This window comes from Oncorhynchus nerka, linkage group LG14, assembly GCF_034236695.1.
Source record: "Oncorhynchus nerka isolate Pitt River linkage group LG14, Oner_Uvic_2.0, whole genome shotgun sequence".
Classification (NCBI taxonomy): Eukaryota; Metazoa; Chordata; class Actinopteri; order Salmoniformes; family Salmonidae; genus Oncorhynchus; species Oncorhynchus nerka.
Window position 1 is genome coordinate 13,359,410 of NC_088409.1, and position 24,625 is coordinate 13,384,034.

General features: G+C 40.0%; 2 protein-coding genes across 3 annotated transcripts in view; one reads left to right on the forward strand and one right to left on the reverse strand.

The window, feature by feature from the left end:
- Nucleotides 1–24,625, reverse strand: part of LOC135575139 (oxysterol-binding protein-related protein 3-like) — a 379,659-nt gene that overhangs the window by 130,311 nt on the left and 224,723 nt on the right. The window lies entirely within an intron of this gene.
- LOC115126609 (oxysterol-binding protein-related protein 3-like) overlaps nucleotides 21,854–24,625 on the forward strand; it is an 82,774-nt gene continuing 80,002 nt past the window's right edge. For both annotated transcript variants that reach the window (XM_065027451.1, XM_065027452.1), the window contains exon 1: nucleotides 21,854–22,345. In XM_065027451.1, coding sequence (XP_064883523.1) covers nucleotides 22,250–22,345 — 96 coding nt within the window. In that variant the 5' untranslated portion in view covers nucleotides 21,854–22,249. The remainder of the gene's footprint in view (nucleotides 22,346–24,625) is intronic.

Below are 24,625 nucleotides of genomic sequence, written 5' to 3' on the forward strand. Positions count from 1 at the left end.
CACCTGTTCATCATCTGTTCATCATTCATCTCTCTAAAGATCATCATCACTGTTCATCGTATCAGCATCATCCTGTTCATCATTCATCATCTGCAGTAGTATCATCATCTGTTCATCATTGCATCATCTGCATGGTAATCATCATCATTGTCATCTCAGTAGTAATCATCATCCTGTTCATCATCCTGTTCATCATCTGCAGTAATAATCATCATCTGTTCATCATTGCATCATGTTCATCATCATCATGTATCATCTGTTACTCATCTCATCCCTGTTCATCATCTGTTCATCATTTCATTGCATCTGCAAGTATGTGTGCCATCATCTGTTCTAAATCATCATCTGCGTTATGTCATCATCTGTTCATCATTGCATCATCTGCAAAGTTAATCATCATCATCTGTTCATCATCATCATCTGCGATGATGATCATCATCTGTTCATCATTTAAATAAATCATCTGCCGATAATCATCATCTGTTCATCATCCTGTTCATGTTCATCATCGATAATCATCATCTGTTCATCATCCTGTTCATCATTCATCATCATCTGCCGTAATCATCATGTTCATCATCTGTTCATCATTCATCATCTTGTTCATGAGTAATCATCATCTGTTCATCATTCATCATCTGCATCAATCATCTGTTCATCATGTCCATCATTCTGCTGCCATCATCATCTGTTCATCATTGCATCATCTGTTCATCATAATATCATCTGTTCATCATCATTCATCATCTGCAGTAGTAATCATCATCTGTTCATCATCTGTTCATCATTAATCATCATCCTGTTCATCATTGTTCATCATTGCATCATTGTCATCATCATCTGTTCATCATCATTCATCATCTGTTCATCATTGCATCATCTGCAGTAATGATCATCATCCTGTTCATCATTCATCATCTGCAGTTTCATCATTGTTCATCATTTCATCATCTTGATGATAATCATCATCTGTTCATCATTTCATCATCTGCATAGTTTCATCATCTGTTCATCATTTTAGTAATCATCTTCTGTTCATCATCTGTTCATCATCATCATCCTGTTCATCATTAAATCATCTGCGTTATGTAATCATCATCTGTTCATCATCCTGTTTCATCATTGCATCATGATGTCATCATCATCTGTTTTCATCATCATCTGTTCATCATTAATTCTGCATTTCTTATCATCTGTTCATCATCTGTTCATCATTTCATCATCTGCGTTGGTAATCATCATCTGTTCATCATTCATCATCTGCAGTGTCAATCATCATCTGTTCATCATCTGTTCATCATTTGTCCCATCATCTCTTATTTGTCAGTATCATCATCTGTTCATCATTGCATCATCTCATGTGTAATCATCATCTGTTCATCATTCTGTTCATCTCTTCAGTAATCATCATCTGTTCATCATCTGTTCATCATCTTCATAATCATCATCTGTTCATCATATCATCTGCCATCATCATCATCTGTTCATCATTCATCATCTCTGTTCATCATCTGTTCATCATTTGCATCATCTCATCATCATCTGTTCATCATTTTCATCATCTGCGTTATAATCATCATCTGTTCATCATTCATCATCTGCAGTAGTAATCATCATCTGTTCATCATTTAAATCTGCATCGTCGAGTCGATCATCATCATCTGTTCATGTTCATCATCTGTCATCATCATCTGTTCATCATCTGTTCATCATATTGCATCATCTGTCATCTAATCATCATCCTGTTCATCATTTTATCATCTGCAGTAATCATCATCCTGTTCATCATTTGCATCATCTGCATGGTAATCATCATCTGTTCATCATTTGTTCATCATCATCTGCGTATTATCATCACTGTTCATCATCCTGTTCATCATTTAAATCATATGCGGTATCATCATCTGTTCATCTGTTCATCTCATTGTTCATCATTTGCATCATCTCTGATGTCATCATGCATCTGTTCATCATTATCATCTCGTTATGTTCCATCATTTAAATATCATCATTGATCATCATCTGTTCATCATCTGTTCATCATTCATCATCCTGTTCATCTGTTCATCCTGTTCATCATTTCATCATCAGTGTATCATCATCTGTTCATCATCGTTCATCATTCATCATAATCATCATCTGTTCATCATTGTTCATCATCTGTTCATTCATCATCATCTGTTCATCATTTCTCATCATCTGATCATTCATCATCCTGTTCATCATTTTCATCATCTGCATGATATCATCATCTGTTCATCATTGATTTCATCATCTGCCTGTTCATCATCATCTGTTCATCATTTGTTCATCATTTCATCATCATCATGTTCATCATCATTTCATCATCATTTTCATCATCCTGTTCATCTCATCATCTGCAGTAGTCATCATCTGTTCATCATCTGTTCATCATTCATCATCATCTATCTGTTCATCATCATCATCATCATGTTCATCATCTTATTGATAAAATCATCATCCTTAATCGTTCATCATCATCTGTTCATCATCATCATCTGCGTTTGTCATCATCCTGTTTCATCATCTGTTCATCATCATCTGCTGTGATGTTCATCATCTGTTCATCATCATCATCTGTTTCATCATCATCTGTTCATCATGTTCATCATTGTTCATCATCATCTCCCTGTTCATCATCATCATCTGTTCATCATCATCTGTTCATCATCATCATCTTAATATCATCATCATCATGTTTCATCATTTCATCATCTATCGTGATCATCATCATCATCCTGTTCATCATCGTTTCATCATCATCATGTCAGTGTTCATCATCTGTTCATCATCATCATCATCCTGTTCATCATAATCATCATCTGTTCATCATTTCATCATCTGTATCCTGTTCATCATCATCTGTTCATCATCTGTTCATCATTCATCATCATGTCATCATCATCATCTGTTCATCATTCATCATCTTAATCGTAATCATCATCTGTCATCATGTTCATCATCTGCATCATCTGTCATCATCATCATCATTGTTCATCATCATCTGTTCATCATCATCATCTTCATCATGTCATCATCATTCATCATTTGTTCATCATCATCTGTTCATCATCATCTGTTCATCATCATCATCTGTGTGTTCATCTGTTCATCATCGCATCATCGCATCATCATAATCATCTGTTCATCATCTGTTCATCATCATCATCTGTTCATCATTCCTGTTTTGCATCATCGATTTATCATCATCGTCATGTAATCATCATCTGTTCATCATCCTGTTCATCATCATCATCATCATCATCTGTTCATCATCTCATTAATTATCATCATCATCATCATCGTCTGTTCATCATCGCATCATCTCGATGTCATCATCATCCTGTTCATCATCTGTTCATCATCATCTGTTCATCATCATCCTGTTCATCATTTCATCATCTGCGTTGTTTTTCATCATCTGTTTCATCATTTCATCATCTCTGTTAATCATCATCATGTTCATCATCATCATCTGATTCATCATCATCTGTTCATCATCTGTTCATCATCATCATCTTATGTTCATCATCATCATCTGTTCATCATCTGTTCATCATCATCATCTGATCATCATGTTCATCATCATCTGTTCATCATCATCATCATCTGTTCATCATCATCATCATCTGTTCATCATCTGTTCAGTCATCATCATCTGTCATCATCTGTTCATCATCCTGTTCATCATCATCTGCGTTCATCATCATCATCCTGTTCATCATCTGTTCATCATTGTTCATCATCATCCTGTTCATCTGTTCATCATCATCTGTCATCATCATCATCTGTTCATCATTTCATCATCTGTTCATCATCATCATCATCTGTTCATCATTTCATCATCTTCATGGTAATCATCATCTGTTCATCATTGTTCATCATCATCAGTAATCATCATCCTGTTCATCATTGTTCATCATCATCTTGTTCATCATCATCATCTGTTCATCATCTGTTCATCATTTCATCATCTGTTCATCATCATCTGCATCATCATCATCTGTTCATCATTTCATCATCTGCGTAATGCATCATCATCATCATCTGTTCATCATCATCATCTGCAGTAATCATCATCTGTTCATCTGTTCATCATCATCACCGTTGGTATCATCATCCTGTTCATCATTGTTCATCATCTCATCATAGTAATCATCATCTGTTCATCATCTGTTCATCATCTCATCCCATCTGTTAATCATCATCTGTTCATCTGTTCATCATCATCTGCGTTGGTCATCATCATCTGTTCATCCTGTCATCTCATCATAGTAATCATCATCTGTTCATCATCTGTTCATCATTGTTCATCATCTGTTCATCATCATCATCATCATCATCTGTTCATCATTCATCATCTCATCTGTTCATCATCATCATCTGTTCATCATCATCATCTGTGTTCATCATCATCATCTGTTCATCATTTCATCATCTGATGATATCATCATCTGTTCATCATCATCTGTTCATCATTTTCATCATCTGTTCATCATCATCATCATCTGTTCATCATTTCATCATCTGTTGTAATCCATCATCATCATCATCTGTTCATCATTTCATCATCTGTTCATCATCATCATCATCTGTTCATCATCATCATCTGCGTTCATCATCATCTGTTCATCATCCTGTTCATCATTGCATCTGCGTAGTTCATCATCATCTGTTCATCATTTCATCATCTGCGTTCTGTAATCATCATCTGTTCATCATTCATCATCATGCAGTGTAATCATCATCCTGTTTCATCATCATCTGTTCATCTAGTTCATCATCATCATCATCCTGTTCATCATCATCATCTGTTCATCATTCTGTTCATCATCATCATCATCTTTTCATCATCATCTGTTCATCATCATCATGTCTGTTCAATCATCATCTGTTCATCATCATCTGTTCATCATCATCTGTTTCATCATCTGTTCATCATCATCATCTGCATGATTTCATCATCATCTGTTCATCATTTATCATCATCATCAGTGATATCATCATCTGTTCATCATCCTGTTCATCATCTCTGCAATGTAATCATCATCTGTTCATCATCATCATCATCTGCGTAATCATCATCATGTTCATCTGTTCATGTTCATCATCTTGATAGTATCATCATCATCCTGTTCATCATCGTTCATCATCTCGTAGTAATCATCATCTGTTCATCATAATGTCTGTTCATCATCATGTTCATCATCATCATCTGTCCATAATCATCGTTCCTGTCATCATCTGTTTCATCATCATGCTAATCATCATCCTGTTCATCTGTTCATCATCATCTCTGTGTCATCATCTCATCATCATCTGTCATCTGTTCATCATTGCATCATTAATCATCATCCTGTTCATCATCATCATCTGTTTCATCATCTGTTCATCATCATCATCTGTTGTTCATCATCTGTTCATCATCCGTCATCTTAATCATCATCTGTTCATCATCATGTTGTAATCATCATCTGTTCATCATCTCTGATCATATCATCATCATCTGTTCATCATCATCATCTCATCATGTCATCGTTGTTCATCATGTTCATCATCTGTTCATCATCATTGTTCATCATCTGTTTAATATCATCATCATCTGTTCATCATTTCATCATCATCATTTGTTCATCATCATCATCTGTTCATCATTCATCATCTGCGTTCATCATCATCTGTTCATCATCATCATCTGTCATCTGTTCATCATCATCTCTGTTCATCATTTGCATCATCTGTGTCATCATCATCTGTTCATCATCATCATCTGCAGTGTTCATCATCTGTTCATCATCTTTATATTTCATCTCTTTCATCATTCATCATCTGTTCATCATCATCTGTTCATCATTGTTCATCATTGCATCATCATCATCATCTGTTCATCATCCTGTTCATCATCTGCATCATCTGTTCATCATCATCTGTTCATCTGTTCATCATCATCTGTTCATCATCATGTTCATCATTGTTCATCATTTCATCATCATCCTGTTCATCATCATCATCCATGTTCATCATCTGTTCATCATGTTCATCATCTCCGTTCATCATCTGTTCATCATCTGTTCATCATTCATCATCTGTCATCATCATCTGTTCATCATCATCATCTGTAATCATCATCTGTTCATCTGTTCATCGTAATCATCATCATCTGTTCATCATCTATCATCATTTCATCATCATCATCATCTGTTCATCATCATCATCTGTTCATCATCATCTGTTTCATCATCTGCGTTCATTCATCATCATCTGTTCATCCTGTTCATGTTCAGTGTCATCATCTGTTCATCATCCTGTTTCATCATCATCATCTGTTCATCATCATCTGTTCATCATCATCATCTGATGTCATCATCATGTTCATTGTTCATCATCATCATCAATGTCATCATCATCTGTTCATCATCTGTTCATCATCATCCCTGTTCATCATCATCTGTTCATCTGTTCATCATCATCATCATCTGTTCATCATTGTTCATCATCCATCATCATCATCTGTTCATCATCTGTTCATCATTCATCATCTTGATGTTCATCATCATCCTGTTTCATCATCTGTTCATCATCATAAAAATCATCATCATCTGTTCATTTCATCATCTCATTCATCATCATCTGTTCATCATTTCATCATCTCAGTTCATCTGTTCATCATCTGTTCATCATTTCATCATCTGTTCATCATCATCATCTGTTCATCTGTTCATCATTCATCATCTGTTCCATCATCATCATCATCCTGTTCATCATCATCATATCTGTTTCATCATCATCATTGTTCATCATCCTGTTCATCATCATCTGTTCATCATCATCATCATCTGTTCATCATCATGTTCATCATCTGTTCATCATCATCTGTTCATCATCATCTGTTCATGTTCATCATCTGTTTCATCATCATCATCTGTTCATCATCATCATCATCTGTTCATCATTCATCATCTGCCGTGATCATCATCATCTGTTCATCATCATTCATCATCTGTTCATCATCATCATCATCATCTGTTCATCATTTCATCTGTTCATCATCATCATCTGTTCATCATCATCTTTCATCATCATCTGTTCATCATCTGTTCATCATCTGCGTTGTATCATCATCATCTGTTCATCATCATCATCTGTTCATCATCATCTCTGTTCATCATTTCATCATCTGTTCATGATAATCATCATCTGTTCATCATCTGTTCATCATCATCATCTCAATGATTCATCATCATCTGTTGTTCATCTGTTCATCATTCATCATCTGCATCATCATCATCATCTGTTTCATCATCATCTGTTCATCATCATCTGTTCATCATCATCATCATCATCTGTTCATCATCATCTGTTCATCATCATCATGTTCATCATCATCATCATTTGCATCATCTGTTCATCATCATCTGTTCATCATCCTTTCATCCCATTGTTCATCATCATGTTCATCATCATCTGTTCATCATCATCATCTGCAGTCATCATCATCTGTTCATCATTTCATCATATCCATTCATCATCATCATCTGTTCATCATCATCTGTTCATCATCATCATCATCTGTTCATCATCATCATCATCTGCTGTTCATCATCATCATCATCATCTGATTCATCATCATCTGTTCATCATCATCATCTGTTCATCATCATCTGTTCATCATTCATCATCTGTTCGTCATCTGTTTCATCATCTGTTCATCATCATCATCTGCATCTGTTCATCATCATCTGTTCATCATCCTGTTCATCATTCATCATCTCTGATGTTCATCATCTGTTCATCATTCATCATCTGTTCATCATCATCATCATCTGTTCATCATTTCATCATCTGTTTGTTCATCATCATCTGTTCATCATTCATCATCTTGTGTTCATCATCATCATCATCTGTTCATCATCATCTGCGTCATCATCATCATCATCTGTTCATCATCTGTTCATCATCATCATCTTTCATCTGTTCATCATCTGTTCATCATCATCATCTCTGTTCATCATCATCTGTTCATCCTTTCATCATCATCGATAATATCATCATCATCCTGTTCATCATTCATCATCTACAATTTCATCATCATGTTCATCATCTCATCATCATCATCTGTTCATATTCATCATCATCTGTTCATCTGTTCATCATCCTGTTCATCATCTCATCTGATGATTCATCATCTGTTCATCATTGCATCATCATCATCATCATCATCTGTTCATCATGTTCATCATCTCGTTTAATCATCATCTGTTCATCATCATCCTGTTCATCATCATTTAATATCGTCATCATCTGTTCATCATTGCATCATCATCATCATCATCATCTGTTCATCCTGTTCATCATCATCACGTTGATGAGTAATCATCATCTGTTCATGTCTGTTCATCATCATCTGCAGTGATTTCATCATCATCTGTTCATCATTTCATCATCATCATCTGTTCATCATCATCTGTTCATCATTCTGTTCATCTCGTTCATCTTCATCATCTGTTCATCATTTATCATCTGTTCATCATCATTTTTCATCTGTTCATCATCTGTTCATTTCATCATCATCTGTTCATCATCTGTTCATCATTCATCATCTGGTTAAATCATCATCTGTTCATCATCATCTGTTCATCATTTCATCATCTTGATGTGTCATCATCTGTTCATCATCATCATCTCTCATGTTCATCATCATCTGTTCATCATTTCATCATCTGCAGTTTCATCATCATCTGTTCATCATTCATCATCTGCAGTCATCTGTTCATCATCATCTGTTCATCATTTCATCATCATCATCTGCATCATTGTTCATCATCTGTTCATCATCTGTTCATCATTTGCATCATCTGCGTTGTAATCATCATCTGTTCATCATTGTCATCATCTGTAATCATCATCTGTTCATCATCATCTGTTCATCATCTGTTCATCATCTGCCATGGTAATCATCATCTGTTCATCATTCATCATCATTGTCAATCATCATCTGTTCATCATTCATCATCTTCTGTTCATCATTGTTCATGTTCATCATCATCATATTTCATCATCATCATCTGTTCATCATTTTGCATCATCTGTTCATCATCATCTGTTCATCATTTCATCATCTTCCATCATCATCATCTGTTTCATCATCATCTGCGTTCATCATCATCATCCTGTTCATCATTTCATCATCTTCTGATTCATCATCATCTGTTCATCATCTCTGTTCATCATTATCATCTCATAGTAATCATCATCATCATCTGTTCATCATTTCATCATTCGATGATAATAATCATCATCTGTTCATCATCATCATCTTGATGATTAATCATCATCTGTTCATCATTCATCATATTGTAATCATCATCCCTGTTCATCATTCATCATCTGTGTGTATAATCATCATCTGTTCATCATCATCATCTTGTAATCATCATCTGTTCATCATCATCATCCTGATATAATCATCATCTGTTCATCATTATCATCTGCATAGTAATGTCATCATCATCCTGTTCATCATCATCATTTGTTCATCATCTCATATCCTGTTCATCATCATCATCTGTTGTCATCATCTGTTCATCATCATCATCATCCTGTTCATCATCTCTGTTCATCATTCATTAATCATCATCATTCATGTTCATCATGATGTTCATCATCTGTTCATCATTTATCCATCATCATGTTATCATCATCTGTTCATCATTCATCATCTGCGTAGTAATCATCATCATCATCTGTTCATCATAAATAAGTCATCTGTTGATGATAATCATCATCTGTTCATCATCTGTTCATCATTCATCATCTGCTGATGATAATCATCATCTGTTCATCATTTCATCATCTTCCATCAGTGTGTAATCATCATCCTGTTCATCATCATTTCATCATCTGCGTTAGTAATCATCATCCTGTTCATCATCATCATCTGCCATCATCATCATCTGTTCATCATCTGTTCATCATTTCATCATCTCGATGATCATCATCCTGTTCATCATCCTGTTCATCTGTTCATCATCTGCTGATGTTCATCATCATCTGTTCATCATTCATCATCTGTTCATCATCATCTGATCATATTATCATCTGTTCATCATCATCCTGTTCATCATTTCATCATCATCAATGTTCATCATCATCTGTTCATCTGTTCATCTCTGCGTAATAATCATCATCTGTTCATCATTTCATCATCATGCATAGTATCATCATAATTTCATCATTTCATCATCTGCATATTAATCATCATCTGTTCATCATTTGCATCATCTGCGATGTTCATCATCTGTTCATCATCATCTGTTCATCATCATCATTATCATCATCTGTTCATCATCATCATCTGTTCATCATCATCATCTCTGCATCAGTAATCATCATCCTGTTCATCATTGCATCATCTGCATTTAGTAATCATCATCCTGTTCATCATCATCATCATCTGATGTATCATCCTGTTCATCATCCTGTTCATCATTTCATCATCTGATTAATCATCATCTGTTCATCATTTGCATCATCTGCATTCAGTAATCATCATCCTGTTCATCATTCATCATCTCATAGTATCATCATCATGTTCATCATCTGTTCATCATTGCATCGTCTGCATTGTAATCATCATCTGTTCATCATTTCATCATCTCTGTAGTATCATCATCATCCTGTTCATCATTCATCATCTTAAATTAATCATCATCTGTTCATCATCTGTTCATCATTTCATCATCTTTAATGTCATCATCCTGTTCATGTTCATCATTCTGTTCATCATCATCATCATCATTGCCCCGTCATCCTCAGTAGTAATCATCATCTGTTCATCATTCATCATCTGCAATAATCATCATCCTGTTCATCATCTGTTCATCATCATCATCATCTGCTGTAATCATCATCTGTTCATCATTGCATCATCTGCAGTAAGTAATCATCATCTGTTCATCATCTTTCATCATGCAATGATGTAATCATCATCTGTTCATCATTTCATCATCTTATGATGTCATCATCATCCTGTTCATCATTCATCATCTGATGTAATCATCATCCTGTTCATCATTGCATCATCTGCCGTATTCATCATCATCTGTTCATCTTCGTCATCTGTATCATCATCTGTTCATCATCTGTTCATCATCATCATCTGCAGTTCATCATCATCTGTTCATCATCTGTTCATCATTTCATCATCATCACTAAATGTCATCATCTGTTCATCATTCATCATCTCATCATAGTAATCATCATCTGTTCATCATCCTGTTCATCATTCATCATCTGCCATAATCATCATCGTTCATCATTTCATCATGCGGTAGTAATCATCATCTGTTCATCATTCATCATCTGCATGTTAATCATCATCTGTTCATCATCTGTTCATCATCATCATCATGTCATCATCATCTGTTCATCATCATCGTTAATCATCATCCTGTTCATCATTTCATCATCTGCATCATTAATCATCATCTGTTCATCATCATCATCTGCCTGTTCATCATCATCTTTCATCATTGCATCATCTGCGTTCATCATCATCTGTTCATCATTTCATCATCTGCATCATTAATCATCATCACTGTTCATCATTGCATCATCTTGAGTGGTCATCATCATCTGTTCATCATCTGTTCATCATCTTGATAGTAATCATCATCTGTTCATCATTTCATCATCTGCAGTGTATCATCATCTGTTCATCATTTCATCATCTTCATGTAATCATCATCTGTTCATCATCATCTGTTCATCATTTGCATCATCTGCGTAATCATCATCATCTGTTCATCATTGTTCATCATCTCATGTAATCATCATCTGTTCATCATAAATATCTATGATGCAGTAATCATCATCACTGTTCATCATCTGTTCATCATCTGTTCATCAGTAATCATCATCTGTTCATCATCTGTTCATCATTTCATCATCTGTTGTAATCATCATCCTCTGTTCATCATCTGTTCATCATCTGTTCATCATCTGTTCATCTGTTCATCATCTGTTCATCATTTCATCATCTGGTGTATCATTAATCATCATCCTGTTCATCATTGTCATCATCTCTGATCATCATCATCATCTGTTCATGTTCATCATCTGCAGATTTAATCATCATCTGTTCATCATGTTCATCATCTGCAGTGGTAATCATCATCTGTTCATCATTTATCATCTGCGTAGTATCATCTGTTCATCATCCTGTTCATCATTCATCATCTGCAGTGTCATCATCATCATCCTGTTCATCATTTCATCATCTCATTAATAATCATCATCCCTGTTCATCATTTGCATCATCTGTAATCATCATCATCATCATTCATCATCTGTTCATCATTCTGTTCATCATTGCAGTAATCATCATCTGTTCATCATTTATCATCTGCGTTGTAATCATCATCTGTTCATCATTTGCATCATCTGTTAATCATCATCTGTTCATCATTGCATCATCTGTAATCATCATCTGTTCATCATTTCATCATCTGCGTTGGTAATCATCATCATTCGTCATCTGCAGTCATTCATCATCTGTTCATCATCCTGTTCATCATCATCATCTGTGATGATCATCATCTGTTCATCATTTTATCATAAATGATGATATCATCATCTGTTCATCATTCATCATCTGCAGTGGTAATCATCATCTGTTCATGTTCATCATCTCATGTTCATCATCTGTTCATCATCTTATGATGTAATCATCATCTGTTCATCTTTCATCATCTGCGGTAATCATCATCTGTTCATCATTGCATCATCTGCGTGGTAATCATCATCTGTTCATCATTGCATCATCTGCATTGGTAATCATCATCTGTTCATCATTTCATGCGTGTAATCATCATCCTGTTCATCATCTGTAATCATCATCTCTGTTCATCATCCCTGTTCATCATCTGCGTTTAATCATCATCATCATTGTCATCATCACGTCATCATCATCTGTTTCATCATCTGTTCATCATTTCATCATCTTGATGTAATCATCTGTTCATCATCTGTTCATCATTGCATCATCTGCGATGATAATCATCATCTGTTCATCATTCATCATCTTATGGTAATCATCATCTGTTCATCATTGCATCATCTGCATGGTCATCATCATCTGTTCATCATTGCATCATCTGCGATAATAATCATCATCTGTTCATCATTTCATCATCTTGATCAGTAATCATCATCCTGTTCATCATTCGTCATCTGATACGGGATGCCTCATCTGTTCATCATCACCTCTACAATAATATCTCCTCCTGTTCATCATTTTAAATATCTACATTAATACCCTCCTCCTATTCCTCCTTCATCCTCTACAATAATACCCTCCTCCTATTCCTCCTTCCTCCTCTACAATAATATCCTCCTCCTATTCCTCCTTCCTCCTCTACAATAATATCCTCCTCCTATCCCTCCTTAATCTCCTATTTCAGATGGAGGCTTTTCTATTGATCAGGGAAGAGCTGTACATGATCCATCTGTGGCACATTGGGGGCTGGGGTGTGTGTGTGTGTGTGTGTGTGTGTGTGTGTGTGTGTGTGTGTGTGTGTGACAGTGTGACAGTGTGTCGTTGTGAGGATGATAAACAACCTGGGTGAACTAGGTTGTGTGTCTGTGAATGTGCTCTTGAATGTGTGATCTCACTTGGTCACAGAGACGGTGTGACAGTACTCCCTTGGTCACAGAGACGGTGTGACAGTACTCCTTGGTCACAGAGACGGTGTGACAGTACTCCCTTGGTCACAGAGACGGTGTGACAGTACTCCCTTGGTCACAGAGACGGTGTGACAGTACTCCCTGGGTTTACTGGAATATTCTCCATACGTTAGTCACCTTCCCCACGCGCTGTTTGGCCAGGCATTGTGTGGTTATTTATGGACGCAAGTAGGAACTCTATGACGACAGAGAGATGCTTTCAAAGGAACGTGTGTGTGTGTGTGGTTGTGTGTGTGTGTGTGTGTGTGTGTGTGTGTGTGTGTGTGTGTGTGTGTGTGTGTGTGTGTGTGTGTGTGTGTGTGTGTGTGTGTGTGTGTGTGTGTGTGTGTGTGTGTGTGTGTGTGTGTGTGTGTGTGTGTGTGGGCGGGTGTATGGCTGGAAATCCCTATGACACAGCTATTCAATAACAGGGTTTGAGACCTGAAGCCTTCCACCCATTCATTTGACTTTAATAGGCACTTCAGACATAGTCATTTTATTTGATAAGGGGTTGAGTTTGGGTCAGAAACACTGATTGTCTCACTCAGAAAATATAGGACCTCTTGTAACTGTCATTGCCTTTCATTTTAATAAGATATTATCTTAAGATAAGATATTAATTGCCTCAGTAGTCTCTTCTGTCAGGTTCTAGCACAGGGCTCAATAAAGCTGTTCCTGGAGAGTTACCCTCCTGTAGGTTTTAACTCGAACCCTGTTCCTGGAGAGCTACCCTCCTGTAGGTTTTATCTCCAACCCTGTTCCTGGAGAGATGCCCTCCTGTAGGTTTTATCTCCAACCCTGTTCCTGGAGAGATACCCTCCTGTAGGTTTTAACTCCAACCCTGTTCCTGGAGAGATACCCTCCTATAGGTTTTATCTCCAACCCTGTTCCTGGAGAGTTACCCTCCTGTAGGTTTTAACTCCAACCCTGTTCCTGGAGAGATACCTTCCTGTAGGTTTTAACTCCAACCCTGTTCCTGGAGAGTTACCGTCCTGTACGTTTTATCTCCAACCCTGTTCCTGGAGAGATACCTTCCTGTAGGTTTTAACTCCAACCCTGTTCCTGGAGAGATACCTTCCTGTAGGTTTTAACTCCAACCCTGTTCCCGGAGAGCTACCATCCTGTAGGTTTTAACTCCAACCCTGTTCCATTGCCTTTCATTTTAACTCCAACCCTGTTCCTAAGAGTGATACCCTCCTGATAGATTTTAACTCCAACCCTGTTCCTGGAGAGATACCCTCCTGTAGGTTTTAACTCCAACCCTGTTCCTGGAGAGATACCTTCCTATAGGTTTTAACTCCAACCCTGTTCCTGGAGAGTTACCCTCCTGTAGGTTTTAACTCCAACCCTGTTCCTGGAGAGATACCTTCCTATAGGTTTTAACTCCAACCCTGTTCCTGGAGAGATACCTTTCTGTAGGTTTTAACTCCAACCCTGTTCCTGGAGAGATACCCTCCTGTAGGTTTTAACTCCAACCCTGTTCCCGGAGAGATACCTTCCTATAGGTTTTAACTCCAACCCTGTTCCTGGAGAGATACCTTTCTGTAGGTTTTAACTCCAACCCTGTTCCTGGAGAGTTACCCTCCTGTAGGTTTTAACTCCAACCCTGTTCCTGGAGAGATACCTTCCTATAGGTTTTAACTCCAACCCTGTTCCTGGAGAGATACCTTTCTGTAGGTTTTAACTCCAACCCTGTTCCTGGAGAGTTACCCTCCTGTAGGTTTGAACTCCAACCCTGTTCCCAGAGAGATACCTTCCTATAGGTTTTAACTCCAACCCTGTTCCTGGAGAGATACCTTCCTGTAGGTTTTAACTCCAACCCTGTTCCTACCCTCCTGTAGGTTTTAACTCCAACCCTGTTCCTGGAGAGATACCTTCCTGTAGGTTTTAACTCCAACCCTGTTCCTGGAGAGTTACCCTCCTGTAGGTTTTAACTCCAACCCTGTTCCTGGAGAGATACCTTTCTGTAGGTTTTAACTCCAACCCTGTTCCTGGAGAGATACCCTCCTGTAGGTTTTAACTCCAACCCTGTTCCTGGAGAGATACCTTCCTGTAGGTTTTAACTCCAACCCTGTTCCTGGAGAGATACCTTTCCTGATAGGTTTTAACTCCAACCCTGTTCCTGGAGAGATACCTTCCTGTAGGTTTTAACTCCAACCCTGTTCCTGGAGAGATACCTTCCTGTAGGTTTTAACTCCAACCCTGTTCCCGGAGAGCTACCATCCTGTAGGTTTTAACTCCAACCCTGTTCCTGGAGAGATACCGTCCTGTAGGTTTTAACTCCAACCCTGTTCCTGGAGAGATACCTTCCTGTAGGTTTTAACTCCAACCCTGTTCCTGGAGAGATACCTCCTGTAGGTTTTAACTCCAACCCTGTTCCTGGAGAGATACCTTCCTGTAGGTTTTTAACTCCAACCCTGTTCCTGGAGAGTATAGGTTTTACCCTGTTCCTGGAGAGTAGGTTTTAACTCCAACCCTGTTCCTGGAGAGATACCCTCCTGTAGGTTTTAACTCCAACCCTGTTCCTGGAGAGATACCTTCCTATAGGTTTTAACTCCAACCCTGTTCCTGGAGTTTTAACTCCAACCCTGTTCCTTACCCTCCTGTAGGTTTTAACTCCAACCCTGTTCCTGGAGAGATACCTTCCTATAGGTTTTAACTCCAACCCTGTTCCCCTGTTCCTGGAGAGATACCTTTCTGTAGGTTTTAACTCCAACCCTGTTCCTGGAGAGATACCCTCCTGTAGGTTTTAACTCCAACCCTGTTCCCGGAGAGATACCTTCCTATAGGTTTTAACTCCAACCCTGTTCCTGGAGAGATACCTTTCTGTAGGTTTTAACTCCAACCCTGTTCCTGGAGAGTTACCCTCCTGTAGGTTTTAACTCCAACCCTGTTCCTGGAGAGATACCTTCCTATAGGTTTTAACTCCAACCCTGTTCCTGGAGAGATACCTTCCTGTAGGTTTTAACTCCAACCCTGTTCCTACCCTCCTGTAGGTTTTAACTCCAACCCTGTTCCCAGAGAGATACCTTCCTATAGGTTTTAACTCCAACCCTGTTCCTGGAGAGTTACCCTCCTGTAGGTTTTAACTCCAACCCTGTTCCTACCCTGTTCCTGAGAGATACCTTCCTGTAGGTTTTAACTCCAACCCTGTTCCTGGAGAGATACCTTCCTGTAGGTTTTAACTCCAACCCTGTTCCTGGAGAGATACCTTCCTGTAGGTTTTAACTCCAACCCTGTTCCTGGAGAGATACCTTTCTGTAGGTTTTAACTCCAACCCTGTTCCTGGAGATACCCTCCTGTAGGTTTTAACTCCAACCCTGTTCCTGGAGAGATACCTTCCTATAGGTTTTAACTCCAACCCTGTTCCTGGAGAGATACCTTTATGTAGGTTTTAACTCCAACCCTGTTCCTGGAGAGATACCCTCCTGTAGGTTTGAACTCCAACCCTGTTCCCGGAGAGATACCTTCCTATAGGTTTTAACTCCAACCCTATTCCTGGAGAGATACCTTCCTGTAGGTTTTAACTCCAACCCTTTTAACTCCAACCCTGTTCCTGGAGAGATACCCTCCTGTAGGTTTTAACTCCAACCCTGTTCCTGGAGAGATACCTTCCTGTAGGTTTTAACTCCAACCCTGTTCCTGGAGAGTTACCCTCCTGTAGGTTTTAACTCCAACCCTGTTCCTGGAGAGTTACCCTCCTGTAGGTTTTAACTCCAACCCTGTTCCTGGAGAGATACCTTCCTGTAGGTTTTAACTCCAACCCTGTTCCTGGAGAGTTACCTTCCTGTAGGTTTTAACTCCAACCCTGTTCCTGGAGAGATACCTTCCTGTAGGTTTTAACTCCAACTCTGTTCCTGGAGAGATACCTTTCTGTAGGTTTCCACTATAGGGTCACATTTGGGAGACAAATTTGTATTAGAGCAATAAGGTGTACAGGTAACTGCCAAAATAAAGGAAACACTTGAGTAAATGAGAGATACATGTATATAGACACCAGGTGTGGTTGCTGAGTTCATTAAGCAATTCACATCCCATCATGCTTAGGGTCATGTATAAAAAGGCCCAGTTGCCCATTATTCAGGCTACTATGGCTAGAAGAAGATATCTCAGTGACTTTGAAAGAGGGGTCTCAAATGAGCATAGAGGGTTTAAAGAGATTGTGTGTGTGTGTGTGTGTGTGTGTGTGTGTGTGTGTGTGTGTGTGTGTGTGTGTGTGTGTGTGTGTGTGTGTGTGTGTGTGCTGGGAGAGTGGAGATGGATCCTGGGTTTGACTACAGGACAGGGACAGGCAGGGGGTGTCAGGTGACCGTCAGGCTCACTGTCTGTGAAACCCTAGAGACTGTAGCCTACTAGACATGATGCAGTGGAGGAGGAAGCTGGGTAATGTGATTAACCTTTGTGTGTATCAGAGCTCTGTAGGGGGGGTTCCAGGTGACCATCAGGCCCACTGTCTGTGAAACCCTAGAGACTGTAGCCTACTAGACATGATGCAGTGGAGGAGGAAGCTGGGTAATGTGATTAACCTTGGTGTGTATCAGAGCTCTGTAGGGGGGGTTCCAGGTGACCGTCAGGCCCACTGTCTGTGAAACCCTAGAGACTGTAGCCTACTAGACATGATGCAGTGGAGGAGGAAGCTGGGTAATGTGATTAACCTTGGTGTGTATCAGAGCTCTGTAGGGGGGGTTCCAGGTGACCATCAGGCCCACTGTCTGTGAAACCCTAGAGACTGTAGCCTACTAGACATGATGCAGTGGAGGAGGAAGCTGGGTAATGTGATTAACCTTGGTGTGTATCAGAGCTCTGTAGGGGGGGTTCCAGGTGACCGTCAGGCCCACTGTCTGTGAAACCCTAGAGACTGTAGCCTACTAGACATGATGCAGTGGAGGAGGAAGCTGGGTAATGTGATTAACCTTGGTGTGTATCAGAGCTCTGTAGGGGGGGTTCCAGGTGACCGTCAGGCCCACTGTCTGTGAAACCCTAGAGACTGTAGCCTACTAGACATGATGCAGTGGAGGAGGAAGCTGGGTAATGTGATTAACCTTGGTGTGTATCAGAGTAGCAGCCCTACAGACTGCATGACTGATGGGAGATTCTGTATACCACATAATTATAACCTATTATATAGCCTATATTACATATAATACAGTATACAGTATATATCTCTATGGTAACATCATACTCACCTAGTGACACACCTGTCACACACACACACTGTTACTTGGTGAGACACACGTGGTTTGTGTTCCAAATGGTACCCTATTCCCTACATAGTGCACCACTCTTGACTAGGATCCCATAGGGCTCAGTTCAAAAGTAGTGCACTAATCTATATAGGGAATAGGGTGCCATTTGGGATGCAGTCCTTGGCCCCCGGCTGTATAGAGTTCCTGACTGACTGTCTCCAGGGGGTTTAGTGGTTAACATGGTATGTGATCCAGTGGAAATGAACCATTCTTCATACTATCCCATCCCAGACAGACAGACGCTCACACTTAGATTGGAATCATTAAAACTCGTTTTTCAAACTCTCAAACAAACTAGAGTTTTGGCAAGTCAGTTAGGACATCTACTTTGTGCATGACACAAGTCATTTTTCCAACAATTGTTTACAGACAGATTATTTCACTTATAATTCACTGTATGACAATTCCAGTGGGTCAGAAGTTTACATACACTAAATTGACTGTGCCTTTAAACAGCTTGGAAAATTCCAGAAAATGATGTCATGGTTTTAGAAGCTTCTGATAGGCTAAATGACATCATTTGAGTCAATTGGAGGTGTACCTGTGGATGTATTTCAAGGCCTACCTTCAAACTCAGTGCCTCTTTGCCCTGACATGATGGGAAAATCAAAAGAAATCAGCCAAGAAAAGACCTCCAAAAGTCTGGTTCATCCTCGGGAGCAATTTCCAAACGCCTGAAGGTACTACATTCATCTGTACAAACAATAGTATGCAAGTATAAACACCATGGGACCACGCAGCTGTCATACCCCTCAGGAAGGAGACACGTTCTGTCTCCTAGAGATGAACGTACTTTGGTGCGAAAAGTGCAAATCAATCCCAGAACAACAGCAAAGGACCCTGTGAAGATGCTGTAGGAAACATGTACAAAAATATCTATATCCATAGTAAAACGAGTCCTATATCGACATAACCTGAAAGGCCGCTCAGCATGGAAGAAGCCACTGCTCCAAAACCACCATAAAAAAGCCAGACTACGGTTTGCAACTGCACATGGGGACAAAGATTGTGCTCTTTGTGGAAATGTCCTTTGGTCTGATGAAACAAAAATATAACTGTTTGGCCATAATGACCATCCTTATGTTTGTTTGGAAGAAAAAGGGGGAGGTCTGCAAGCCGAAGAACACCATTCCAACTGTGAAGCACTGGGGTGGCAGCATCATGTTGTGGGAGTGCTTTGCTGCAGGAGGGACTGGTGCACTTCACAAAATAGACGGCATCATGAGGGAGGAAAATTATGTGGATATATTGAAGCAACATCTCAAGATATCAGTCAGGAAGTTAAAGCTTGGTCTCAAATAGTTATTCCAAATGGACAATGACCCCAAGCATACTTCCAAAGTTGTGGCAAAATGGCGTAAGGACAACAAAGTCAAGGTATTGGAGTGGCCATCACAAAGCCCTGACCTCAATCCTATAGAAAATTTGTGAGCAGAACTGTTAAACAATTTAAAATAAAAGCGTGAGATTGATTGAACTCCAGTGAGATTGAGCAAGATTGAGGCCTGAGATTGATTGGAACAGATTACAGTGAGATTGATTGGAACCAGCTCTGTCAGTGAGATTGATTTGAGTGAATGATTGGAACTCCAGTGAGATTGATTGGAAAAATTCACTGAGATTGATTGGAACTTCAGTGAGATTGATTAGAACTTATTGTGGGAAGCTTGTGGAAGGCTACATGAAATGTTTGACCCAAGTTAAACAATTTAAAATAAACTACTTTGGAACTCCAGTGAGATTGATTGGAACTCCACTAAGATTGATTGGAACTCCACTGAGATTGATTGGAACTCCAGTGAGATTGATTGGAACTCCAGTGAGATTGATTGGAACTCCAGTGAGATTGATTGGAACTCCAGTGAGATTGATTGGAACTCCAGTGAGATTGATTGGAACTCCAGTGAAATTGATTGGAACTCCAGTGAAATTGATTGGAACTCCAGTGAGATTGATTGGAACTCCAGTGAGATTGATTGGAACTCCAGTGAGATTGATTGGCCACACATTCAGTAGCACCTCTGTTCTTTTAGCATCAGTAAAGCATGTTGCATTGATTGCCTGCTGTATGTTGCCTTGTGAACTGACGGTATAATTTACAGTTACCTTTGTTCACCCAGGTTGTTTATCATTCTCACATTGATTGGCCACACACAGTAGCACCTCTGTTCTTTTAGCATCAGTAAAGCATGTTGCATTGACATGTTGCCTTGTGAACACACACACACACACACACACACACACACACACACATACACACACACACACACACACACACACACACACACACACACACACACACACACACACACACACACACATACACACACACACACACACTGTGAAGCTCATTTACTGATACACACCAAAGACAGTAGTCTATTTTTCACCTTAGTTGCCAGTCAGTGTGTGATGTGATATTTATTCACCACTATCCTGTATGATCAAGCTGTAATTATTGCACATTAATATTTGTTTCTATTTTGCTTCAATTAAGGGGGCACAAGTGTCTGTTCATCACACTGTATGTACGTTGATGAATGTTGACGGTCCATACTGTTGGACCATGACTCACCAGCACAGTGAATCACAGGCTTCGTCCCAAATGGGCCCCTATTCTCTTTTGACCCTCTGGTCAAACGTAGTGAACAATTTGGAGAATAGGGTTCCATTTGGGACACAGATGCAGCTAAAAGGAAGCACTCTGTCAGAACAACATCTCTCTCACTCAGAGTGGTTGTGGTTCCCAGTGAGACTAAGGAGCTTCAAAGCTTTTTAGGACTTCAGTTCAGTATGTACAATAGTTATTAGCTAAATGGTGCCAATGAAATGTTCCTAAAGATCAATAACATCCCTGCCTCTCTCTCTCTCTCTCTCTCTCTCTCTCTCTCTCTCTCTCTCTCTCTCTGTCTCTGTCTCTGTCTCTGTCTGTCTCTGTCTCTCTGTCTCTGTCTCTCTCTGTGTCTGTGTGAGGGGATGTTCCAGATGGACAAGGTTGCAGCGCCTCACTGACCCAGAGAAGCCCAAGTCCCAAGGAGAGAGGATCCTCAAGCCCCAGGGACAGGGAGACGGGCTACAGGGAGACGGGCTGCAGGGAGACGGGCTGCAGGGAGACGGGCTACAGGGAGACGGGCTACAGGGAGACGGGCTGCAGGGAGACGGGCTGCAGGGAGACGGGCTGCAGGGAGACGGGCTGCAGGGAGACGGGCTACAGGGAGACGGGCTACAGGGAGACGGGCTGCAGGGAGACGGGCTGGGAGATGGGCTCAGAGGAGAGGAGTTCAGCCATGTCTCACAAGATCTCTTCCCCCTCACACAGCAACAGCAGCTCCTCCTCCAAACACGACAGCCGACAGGTAACACCGACCACACACACACACTCATTAATGTCACAGCTATCTCCAGTCAGGAAGAGAACATAATGTCTCTGTTTGGAAAATGAAACCCATCGTTTCCAGAGCGCCTTGCCCTCAGCGACGGTTCAGCGTTTTAAATATTCAGGAGCACAAAAAGAGACGCTGTAGATATATTGTCAATGCAAACCATTAAAAGGATACCAGTCGTACATAAGACTGTACAGTCATGAGTATCTGATGCTGCTGCAGGATTCCCACTAACTATGTGTTGTTGTTGTCAGGTGGTCTGTGATGATGAGCCCAGTCACATAGGGCTCTATTCAAGCCGTATGGCTGAAGTTCAGCGTTACAGCAGGATTGAAATGTAAATGTTCCGGTGTTAGCGGACACTGTGTTCACGTCTCAATCTGAAATGACCTTTACATCTCCATCACGTGATCTGTAACACTTCACGGATCCAGACTGAATAGAGACTACAGTGTAGTAAGCTGTTGAATTACTGTACTACAGACCTCCCTCCCTTAAAGACTTCCCTCTCTCCCTTATAGAGCCCTCCCTCCCTTAAAGACCTCCCTCCCTCCCTTATAGAGCCCTCCCTCCCTTAAAGACTTCCCTCTCTCCCTTATAGAGCCCTCCCTCCCTTAAAGACTTCCCTCCCTCCCTTATAGAGCCCTCCCTCCCTTAAAGACTTCCCTCTCTCCCTTATAGAGCCCTCCCTCCTTAAAGACTTCCCTCCCTCCCTTATAGAGCCCTCCCTCCCTTAAAGACTTCCATCTCTCCCTTATAGAGCCCTCCCTCCCTTAAGGACCTCCCTCCCTCCCTTATAGAGCCCTCCCTCCCTTAAAGACTTCCCTCTCTCCCTTATAGAGCCCTCCCTCCCTTATAGAGCCCTCCCTCCCTTAAAGCCCTCCCTCTCTCCCTTATAGAGCCCTCCCTCCCTTAAATACCTCCCTCTCTCCCTTATAGAGCCCTCCCTCCCTTAAATACCTCCCTCTCTCCCTTATAGAGCCCTCCCTCCCCTAAAAAACAAATTCTCATTTAAAAAACGACTTATGTGGTATCAGTATTTGTCAGAAACGTTTATTCTGCTGTCAGAATTGAACTACTATAGGATCATTTTTGTCATAAAGTCAGTCTCGTCCAAAATGTAGTTTTGTAATTGAGTATGTCACAACGTAAATGAAGGTTGGGTTTATTTCAATCCTGACCACATGCCTGGACCACATGCCCACAGCTGGCAGCACACAAGTACTCAGCAATTCGGAGTGCAGCTGCACGCGACCCGATTGTAATGCTCGTGGTAAATGTGGTTTCACTTTGGATATCCCTATGGAGCTAGTTAGGGACCATCGGTATATTACACAATGTACTGTACATGTGTGTGTGTGTGTTTGTGTGTGAGTGTTATCTCTCTCAGTGAGGTTAACACATTGACCTGGATATATGATTATATTCTCTAATCTCATCATCTGGCCGTATTATCAAGATCATTACTCTGTCCCTCCCTCCCTCCCTCCCTCCCTCCCACCCCGACCCGTCCGTCCAGCCATCAGCTCTGTGAATATTGTGTAGCGGATTAGATTAGTTATTACAGGAAAGGTAGAGTCTATTTACTGAGGTAGTTATTACAGGAAAGGTAGAGTCTATTTACTGAGGTAGTTACTATAGGAAAGGTAGAGTCTATTTACTGAGGTAGTTATTACAGGAAAGGTAGAGTCTATTTACTGAGGTAGTTACTATAGGAAAGGTAGAGTCTATTTACTGAGGTAGTTATTACAGGAAAGGTAGAGTCTATTTACTGAGGTAGTTACTACAGGAAAGGTAGAGTCTATTTACTGAGGTAGTTATTGTAGGAAAGGTAGAGTCTATTTACTGAGGTAGTTATTGTAGGAAAGAGGTAGTACAGGAAAGAGTCCATTTACTGAGGTAGTTACTACAGGAAAAGGTTTACTGAGGTAGTTATTGTAGGAAAGGTAGAGTCTATTTACTGAGGTAGTTATTACAGGAAAGGTGTCTGTGTGTGTCTCTCTCTCTCTCTCTCTCTCTCTCTCTCTCTCGCGCACTCTCTCTCTCTCTCTCTCTCTCTCTCTCGCTTTCTCATCTCTCTCGCTCTCTCTCTCTCTCTCTCTCTCTCTCTCTCTCTCTCTCTCTCTCTCTCTCTCGCTTTCTCATCTCTCTCGCTCTCTCTCTCACTCTCTCTCTCTCTCCCTGTCTCATCTCTCTCGCGCACTCTCTCTCTCTCTCTCTCTCTCTCTCTCTCTCTCTCGCTTTCTCATCTCT